Below are 9,328 nucleotides of genomic sequence, written 5' to 3' on the forward strand. Positions count from 1 at the left end.
ATATATTATTAAAGGCACTACAAAATAGACATCTCTGGAGTGCAGAAGTTACTAAAAAATAACCTTCATACCACAAATATATTGAAAATATAACTGCTAAAAAAAAAAAAAAAGACCCTATGCAACCCCACTAGGATGCGTATAAATGCACGTCAGCGGTGGGCTGGATGCATCGAGGTCCTTTAGAAATGTATGAATACAGGCATGTTAAATTTTAAAAATAGCCTAAAAAAGTTAGTGAAAACTTCAAGCGTAGAAAATATTTCGAACATGGTTTTCTATGACATTCTTCACTTTCTGCATCAGTTTACCGAGCCCAAACGTTTACTCTTTCGCAGCCGGATCTTTCTTCATAAATAGTAAAGTGTTCCTTCAGTGTGTGTTTCTCCGCTGCCCTCCTCTGCCGACAGTCTCAGTACGTCTGGTAGACATCGTGGATGGGGACCTGGATGGTCGCGGCCGGGAACGCCGGGGGGATGTAGCCGGCATATCCCCCGTAGGCAGCAGCGGCGGCAGCAGCGGCGTTCTTCTGTAGCGTGGCTATCGTCGCCGTTGCTGCAGCGGGTGCCGCGAAAGGCACGTAACTTGTCCCGTAAATCCCAGCGGTGGGGATCCGCTGCACATTGGGAGCCATAGTGTACACTGGTGTGATGGGGCGGCCCTGGAATGAAAGCATCAGGTTCAGACCTCAAAAAAAGTGCTTAAATTGCTGTAATATCCTGTTTCCACCCCCTGAATTGCAAACCCCCTAGAAGGTGAGGTGATAACGGGAGGGTAGGCAGCACGTGCCATGTTGAACGAGAGTTATGCCATCATGGGGAGCTGTTCCCTCCCCAGATTTGGGTCCCCCATGGGGGAGAGCAGCTGTCCGAAGTGCAGATGTTTAAGACAGGTCAGATGAACTGCAGGGCTGTAACATCCTCAACAGCATCTCCTGAATGGGAGCAGGGCAAGAGGCCAGGCTTTCCCCCCAACCCGGGTATGCAGAGCAGGACGTATGGGAAGCAGGATGTATGGGAAGCAGGACTTAGGTGCTGAACTCACCTGGAAGGGGGGAGGCGTTGAGACGGCCGGTATTACAGCTGCGGCCGCAGCTGCCGAAAGGTCCTGCTGGACAGCTATAGGGTTGATGATGTGCTCAACGGTGTGGATTTTGCCGTCTTCCATCATCTTGGCTGGCGGCGCGGCCTGAAACATGGAGTACTGGGCACCGATGGCAGGGATGGCCACTAGGAGAGACCAGACACATCAGGTGCATTGGGAGAGGGTCTCCAGGACCTCATCTCAAAGAGCAAGCAGCCCTCCCTCCTGGCTGTGACGGGTGTCCCACAGTGGTTCTGTGCTGCTCTCATGAGGGCAGGTGGCCCCATGTGCGAGCGGGGGACCTGGGGAGCTTGTGCAGTCACGGGCATCCCAGGGCCAGAGCCCTGCTGGGGACTGGGAGCTGTGTCCTGGATTTATACAACCCCTTCCAACCACCACTGTTTTCCCCTCCCCGGCCAAGAGCGCAGCCCACGCACAGGGACGGGTGGGAGCGCATACTGTCTCGGTGGGGTCCCTGCTCCAGCTGTTGAGATCAAGGAACGTGTAGCTGCCATAGGCAAAGCTGCTCTTGGGAAAGAAAAGTGTGGTTTGTACTGCAGAAGTTAGAGGCAGCAACTGGTCCAGTCTATACGCCGTCCTTTGGCCAACCCTGCGAAATGTCAGCTCATTTACTATTATGCATTTCCCAGGACTAACTTGGCTAAATATGTTTTATCCCATCTTTCTGCTACAGGATCAGTCTGTTTAATGACACTAAAAAAGAAATTGCTCTTTAGAGAATTCTCCCTCATGCCAAAATTGGACAATGCAAAATAATTCGAGCTACGGTCTTCCAAATGAAGGGAAAACGCTCCGGTCAGAATGATGGTGTTCAGAGACGGTGAGTTTGTACATGGTCCAAAATGGAGCTTCATGGCACTGCTTAGCAAAGAAATGTGCTTTGCTGAACATTCCCAATAATCACAATAATTGGACATAAGCCAGCAATGTGCATTTGCAGCCCAGAAATCCAGTCGTACCCTGGGCTGCATCGAAAGAAGCATGGCCAGCAGGTCAAGGCAGGTGACTCTCTCCTTCTACTCCACTCTTGTGAGACCCCACCTGGAGTGCTGCATCCAGCTCTGGGGTCCCCAGTACAAGAAGCACATGGACCTGTTGGAGGGGGTCCAGAGGAGGGCCATGAAAATGATCAGAGGGCTGGAACAGCTCTCCTATGAAGAAAGGCTGAGAGTGGGGTTGTTTAGCCTGGACAAGAGAAGGCTCTGGGGAGACCTTACTGCAGCCTTTCAATACTTACTTATAAGGGGGCTTATAAGAAAGATGGGGACAGACTTTTACCAAGGCCTGTAGCGACAGGACAAGGGGTAACAGTTTTAAACTGTTAGGATTGGATATAAGGAAGAAATTCTTTACTGTGAAGGTGGTGAGACACTGGCCCAGAGAAGCTGTGGATGCTCCATCATCGTGTACAAAGTCAGGTTGGATGGGTCTTTGAGCAAGCTGACCTAATGAAAGATGTCCCTGCCCATGGCAGGGGAGTTGGACTAGTTGATCTTTAAAGATCCCTTCCAACCCAAACCATTCTATAGTTCTGTGATGCTATGATTTCCATCATTGCCTTATAGTGCACACTTCAGCGTTCAGCTCTTGAGCCTTTCAGCAGTGAGGTTTTTCACAAGGAAATCAGAGTAATCGATAAATGATGGTGATGTTGGCATCTATGGGAGGTGCAGCCAGTAAATCAGAAATGAAGCCAAATACGCACATGGATTTCTTTAACTGGGATGAAACTTTGCAATGCAGAAATGTGCAGTTCTGCCTGTGGAGAGGACAGGTGCCAGCAAGCAGTACTCTGGTTTTGATCCTGGAGACTGCAACGAGGGATCTGATCAGATAGCTTTCAGGCAGAGATGTTTCTACCACCAGTGATCTACCACTGTTCCCTCAGGCAGAGACCTCCACCCGTGAGCTTTTCCAATTCTCCTTCTACACCAAGTCCACCTGGTCAGCTCAAACCAGTTTTATCACTGGTTTAAATAACCTGGATAATTTCTTACCGATGCAAAGGCAGAGGGCTCATGTGTTCCATTCTGCAGTAACTTCTGGCAGAACAGCAGTAACAGGCAGCTGGGGTATTGGGGTGACCTCTCAGAAGTTTTCTAACCGTTTGCAAAGAAATGAGCTTTAAGATTGTTCTAAATGATAGGAAACTTTGCAGAGTCGGTACATCTCTACTCCTCTATTCTGGTAATGTGCTTTCAGAGTCATACCCTTCTAATAACAGAGGTAAGTCTTGCATGTGGTACCTCTTACTAGATCATCTGATCTGCTTGGGGAAAACAGACCAGGTGCTCCTGTGCTCAGAGGCTGTGCTGGAACCATACAAGAGGGGAAGACCTGATAAAGAAATCTGAATCTCAACATGCTTCAAGTGTAGAAACATTTAAACTTGAGCTTCAGGCTTTTGTTTGGCAGTCAAATGAATTACAGACACCACTAATAGGCGTGCATTTCAAAGCCCACTTTTCAAGCATCCTTTAGTTATATCTGGAATTCCTGAAGTATCTTTACAAACACGCATAGTGGTATATTTTCTGATTGTGAGTGGGTTGTTTTCTCAGGAAGTCTGATCTTCCTTTGGAAATGGCTCTAATCTTAACAGCCTTCCTTTGTCTCTAGACCTCTTCTCATATTGTTTCATCCAGCTGTCACGAAGAACTCTTCACAGCCTTCATTAGATGCAAGCTGTAGTTCCCATTGACAGTATGGAGCATGTGTTGGGAAATCACAGCAGCTCTGTTATTAAACACCACTTAGGTCCTGCAGTTACAATTTACTTGGAGAAAGGAATGGGGAGAAGACCTGAGGACTTCTGCAAGAGGGCTTGGTCCCGTCAACTGCAAGGACCTTCTTCCTCAGGCTGCTTTTCCAAATAAAAATCTTTCTGAACAGGATCTTGAGGAATTGCAGGGCTTCAGCCTTCATCCTGTTCACCTGGGAAGGGCAAGGGCTGGACACTCAGCTGGCTCCCTGCAGCCCAGCACTGCTGAGAGCTCTCCTGCAGGTCGCTACATGGCTGTGAGCCGGATCCCGAGGGCTCCCTGCATCACTCCTTCCCCATGCTGCTGATGGTGACGGAGGAGCTCACCTCAGCCAGGGACTTCCCTGCAATGGGAAAGCTCCAGGTCCTTTTCCCAGCCTCAAAGCACTGGAGAAATATGAACTGAGCAGGGGAGAGCTCTGACCTGGCTGGAAATCTGGGGTGGGATTTGCCCAAGGTGAAATCAGCAGTGAAGAAATGAAAAGAGAGGTAGATTGCTGTTAGTAACCACGCTCTAGCGTACATGACTAGATGGAGAGGAAAGTCTGCTTCCTCCTGCGGAGGTGCAAAAGGGGACAGGAGTGGTGGGACAAAAGGGGACAGCTTCAGCCCTTTTTCCTTTGGTCTGAAGAGCTCCCAGAGATTCGTGTCCCCTGCCCTGCTGCATGCCTGTTGTTTGCAGAAAGCCCGGCCAAGGCCAGGAGGCATCTGCCACAGGGGAGCGCTGAGCCCTAGCCCTGGGGCTGTCTCCACTGCCGCAGCCGTGGGCTGGAGGGGTGCCTGCAATCCTGACACGGGGCTCAGAGGATGGGCTCGCCCGCCACCTCTGCTTTCCTCCCTTCATTGCACATACTAACCTGCACCGGGCTTAATAGCCACGGGATTGACTGCAGGTAACTCCAAGTTGGGTACCAGCTCGTATCCTTTCTCCTGCTGTTTTCCTTTGCCTTCGTGGTACCTGCTGTAGATGCCACGGCCGGCGGAGTATCCCCCCAGGTAGGAGCCCCTGGGGCCCGGGGCTCTGTTGCCAGCTGCACCTCGCCCTCTGCCTCGTATGCTGCCTGCTTATGATAACAACATAGAAGAGGATGGTGAATAACGGAGAGCGACAGCTCTGTGGGGAGCATGAACGGCCCCAGGCTGGGACCGGGAGGCACATGCTTAGAAATGAGGCTGCTGAAGTTAGTTTGATCTGAGTCTTAGTGACTTCGCTTATGACAACAGAAGAGTTTGGCCTTAGAAGCACCCATTAAGACTACGCAAGCTTTGCTCTTGATGTTTCTGACCACACATTAACGGCTTATTTGTACTGATGCAACTCTCGTGGCCAGTGTTATGGGTCTAATGCACTCAGCAGAGAGAGAGGGGCTCCTCCAGGGGTGATTTCTGTGCAGTAGGAACAGCTTCTGCTCTCAGCTGTCCTCCAGAGGAGACCCAGCCTCTCAGCTGCCGTGATGGGACCCTGCAGAGATGGCCTGAAGTTGTACCTGGCCTTTCACCAACTCTGTCCCACCCTTGCACATATTTTTACTAGTGTTGTTTGTTTTCTCTGCTATTTTATTAGTAATGTGAATATACCCCATCTCCAGAAATATTGCCTTTATTTATCTTAGCGACTCCACGCATGTTATGACAGTACTTTGGACACTGCGGTATTAATGCACTCTCTGATGGCCTAACTGAATATTTAGACTGTCAGTTAACTCCTTTGTAGTTCATTGCAAGTACAAATCTGGAAATTGACAACAAGCTGAAATTCTTGATCAACTAGGGTTAAAAATATTTCTCGATTTACGTGGGTGCTTTAAGAATATATTCATGCTAAACTGCTTGTTATATGGAAATACACATTAAATTTCAGGAAACTATAATTGATGTAAGTATAGAATAATTGTAATTATAACACCAGTTATAGCTGCTAGGGTTTTTTATGAATAACTGATTTTTGGTTAATTTTTCATGACTGTAACTGATAACAAAGTATACATAATAAAAGAATTATTTTGCACTCACATGATTCCTTCTGCTTGTAGTTCTCAAATGACTTTATAAAGGACACAGCACTACTGTCATTTTAACGCAGAGGGCAAATGACACCTGGAGAGTTCCCAGCTGAGGCTTTCCCTGACATCCCTCCCTTTGGATGATCAGGTCAGTGCACCCACACCTCCAGGAGAAGGCAAAGGAAGCGCTCTGTCATGATCTCTAATACTTAGGATCCAGCTCTTTGGAAGGAGGCATCAGAAGCTGGAGTCCTTGGACTTGCTCAGATTTAGTATGGCACTCATAAAAACCAGATCCCTCTCTTCCCCATGCCGTGCTCGGTCCTTTAGCTCATTCTTAACCATAGTTTTGATGCCTCCCTCATACTAGCCTGTACATTAGCAATTATTTATAGATAAATACACTCTGTGTAATTATAAATTAAAATGAGACTGAATAGAAATATGGCAAAAACACCTATAAAAGATGTTTAAGAGAAAAGTGTGAAGCACCAGCTGTCCTTTGGCTCAGGCAGACCTTGGATCGCACCAGCCTGAGACCAAACCTGCCCATCACGTCCCCTAATTGTGCTTACTAACCTTTCACAAAGTAATCTCTGTTGGGCCCGATCAAGGCATTGTACGGATATCCATAATACGCTAGTGTGTACGGATCACAAGAGTAAACATAATTAGGTTGCTGAGTTACTTCGGGCGTTGCTGCGGCCCCTCCTTTTGCTGCTTTCTGGTAGCGAGTGTATTGCTCCTTGTCTACTGGCTTGGCCAAAGTAACCTCCAGGCACGAGCCTTCCAGTTCGACACCATTAAGGTTGTTCATGGCGTGAATGGCATCTTCCCTGGTTGTAAAGTGCACAAAGGCGTAATCACGTATTTTTTTCACCCGCTCTACACAGCCAGGGTTAAACTGCCCAAAGACCTTTTTAATGGTGTCCTCTGTGGTCTCAATCATTAAATTCCTCACATAGAGGATTTTAACAGTCTCCATGACGTCTTCATCCACATCTATCTCTGGTTCTGCCCAGTCAACAGCAATTTGGTGTCCCCACAGCTGGATCCTTCCCGGCATGAGTTTCCTCCTGGCCATTGCTGCTGCTCGATGGCTCTCGTACTCCACGAAGGCGAAGCCTCTGTTCTTCATCTTGTCTGCGGCGCTGGCATACACGATGACATCCAGCACACCTTCCGTCACCTTCGCGATCTCTTCCAGGATCTCCTCTCTCTTCTTCATCTTGGGAATGCCCCCGATGAAGAGCCGGCAGTTATCCACGCTGCAGCACACACCCAGCAGCCTGCCAGGGCGGATTTCGTAGTTGTTCAGCTCCCTGACGGCACGCTTCGCCTCGTGCTTCTGCGTGTACATCACGAAGGCGTAGCCGCGGTTCTTCCCATCAAAGTCCATCATCAGGCGCATTTCATAGATGCGGCCGACGGACTCGAACACAGGGACAAGCTCATCTTCGTAGACATCGCGGGGGATTTTGCCCACAAAGACTTCGCAGCCACGAGGAGGGTGCAGACCCTCCCAGCCGGGAGGAGGGCCACCGTACTTGCGTTGCCCGTTCTCCTGGATCATGCTATATCCAGTGCGCTCCATGAGGGCCAGCAGAGCTGCCTCATTGGGTGCACCGGCAACACCTTCAGGGACTTTCGTGGTAGCCACGTTGGAGGAATCGTTGCTCATCCTTGCAGTGGAGTCCTCAGCAGTCATGGTGTCAAACTCATTCACAGCCTGATAAAACCTGGGCAAAGGAAGAAGGAGGACACTTGTTAGAAGCTGTTAGTTACCACCAGAATCCCACCCCTCTCTTTTGTCTTCCTGCAGTTGTTCTGCGAGTTCATTTTTCAAACTGGGACTAAGGCTGCAGAAAAGCAGATGAATGAGCCACACCAGCCTGAACATTGATACTGCAGGGGGAGTGCATCCTGGGTGTAGGCACAGCCCCTCTTTGAGGGGGGTGTGAGGATCACCTGCCCGTACCACCCCAGCACCGAGAGCTGCTGCCACAGGAGGCTGAAGTCACATACATGAAGGGATGCCACCAAGCACCTCAAAACCTTGAGACCCTAAGGAGGCTTGTGTCCTCTTTGAATGGGTAGGAAGGAGCTGGCTGGGATTGGGAAAAGGAAGACACTGCTATGGAGCCAGTGGTTCCCACCTCCAGAGCCCTCTCCTCCCTCTCAGTCATTACTTAGTTAATCCATCTACTCCTGAACAACGCAAGTGCCAGGTACCATACTTCACAGTGAAAGACAGTGAATGCATGAGAAGCGCCAGGCATGGTTCCCATTTGGTAACAACACCTTGCTCCTCTAGGCCTTCACAATAACAGATGAGTAGGAAATAATAAATACGCTTTAGCTTTGGGGGACCAATTCTTGTTCTCCCATCCAAAGAGTGACCTGGCAAGCTTCTGAGTTGCCTGCTGCTTGTGGTACAGTGTCTGACATGTTTGTCTCTTCTGTTATATTACAAAAGGACTTCAAAAAACTGAGGGGAATCACTGCCTTATGGCAGGCATCTTGCTTTAGAGCAATTGGCCAGCAGGGCCCTGCAAGCCAACAAGGGGAAGGTAAATCTCTGAAACCTCATTCTGCATTTGAACACAGGCAGAGGGTTTGAAATGCAGACGTACAGGAGGAGATGACCATGCTAATGACTACAACGGCAAGAGAGTGGGCTTCCTCTCTGAGCACAGTTAAATAAGACACTGAGACTCTGAGTAGTTTATTCCTTGACTTTTAAAATTGCAAAGGACCATCAGACCATTTAATATGAGTGATTGCATATGGCATGGACCATTACATTTTATTGTTATTGGTACATTGACTCCTATAACATTTATTTGAGTAAATCGTACCTTCCAGAAGATTTTAAGGTATCAAAGAGCTGTAGACCCTACGACTTCCCTTTATGTCTTCTTTGCTAATCACTCCCTCAGACAAGTAAGCGTGCTGTATTTCTCATGAGAATTTGTCTGGCTTTTGCTTCCAGCTAGGATTACTTGTTAAACCTTTTTCTGATAGATTAAAGAGTCTTTCCAGACCTCTGCTTTTGCCTTATGATGAGATTTAAGTTGTGTAATCAAGCCACAACTCTGTCTTTTTAATAAAACTTGCAGGCTGAACTCCTGAATTCCTTCACAATCAGTTATTTTTTCACCTAAAATTCTTTTTGTGGCTCTTTCGACAGTTCTCTAGAGTTTCAGCCTTTTTCAGCCTTGCTATATACAGGGATGAAGATCATCCCTCTTTCTTCTCCCCACATTTCTGTATCTCCAAAGCCTGTTTCTCCACATCTTCTCACTAGCAAACCACATGGAGGTTTTTTGTCAATTCTAACCCCAAATCCTTTCCAGAAGCACCACTTACTGGGGTTATGTCCCATGCAGCAGGCATGCCTTGTGTTTGTTACTCCTAAATGCCACAACCTTGTGTTCAGCCCTATCCCAACTGCCTTTTG

The 9,328-nt window shown here is 48.3% G+C and overlaps 1 protein-coding gene across 2 annotated transcripts; it reads right to left on the bottom strand.

Moving 5' to 3' along the window:
- Positions 1-412: 412 nt before the first annotated feature.
- On the bottom strand, positions 413-7,600 carry RBM47 (RNA binding motif protein 47). Of its 2 annotated transcripts, XM_009572061.1 has the most exons (4): positions 6,448-7,600; positions 4,723-4,929; positions 1,045-1,229; positions 413-661 (listed from the first exon to the last, which is right to left on the bottom strand). In XM_009572061.1, exons 1-4 carry the CDS (start codon positions 7,574-7,576, stop codon positions 413-415), a joined length of 1,770 nt encoding a protein of 589 aa, XP_009570356.1. In that variant the 5' UTR covers positions 7,577-7,600. The 2 variants fall into 2 exon arrangements, with proteins under 2 accessions (XP_009570356.1, XP_009570355.1); XM_009572060.1 differs by lacking the exon at positions 4,723-4,929 and having other exon boundaries at positions 6,448-7,576.
- Between the last annotated feature and the right edge of the window lie 1,728 nt (positions 7,601-9,328).

Source organism: Fulmarus glacialis, unplaced genomic scaffold (genome assembly GCF_000690835.1).
Source record: "Fulmarus glacialis isolate BGI_N327 unplaced genomic scaffold, ASM69083v1 scaffold14532, whole genome shotgun sequence".
NCBI lineage: Eukaryota > Metazoa > Chordata > Aves > Procellariiformes > Procellariidae > Fulmarus > Fulmarus glacialis.

Excerpts from the sequence above, each read along its gene's own strand:
- RBM47 (XM_009572061.1), bottom strand. The coding sequence starts at position 7,576 with ATGACTGCTGAGGACTCCACTGCAAGGATGAGCAACGATTCCTCCAAC. Across the intron at positions 1,230-4,722 it reads GGCTATTAAGCCCGGTGCAG|TGGCCATCCCTGCCATCGGT; the intron begins GTTAGTATGTGC and ends GGTCTCTCCTAG. Across the intron at positions 662-1,044 it reads CAACGCCTCCCCCCTTCCAG|GGCCGCCCCATCACACCAGT; the intron begins GTGAGTTCAGCA and ends CTTTCATTCCAG.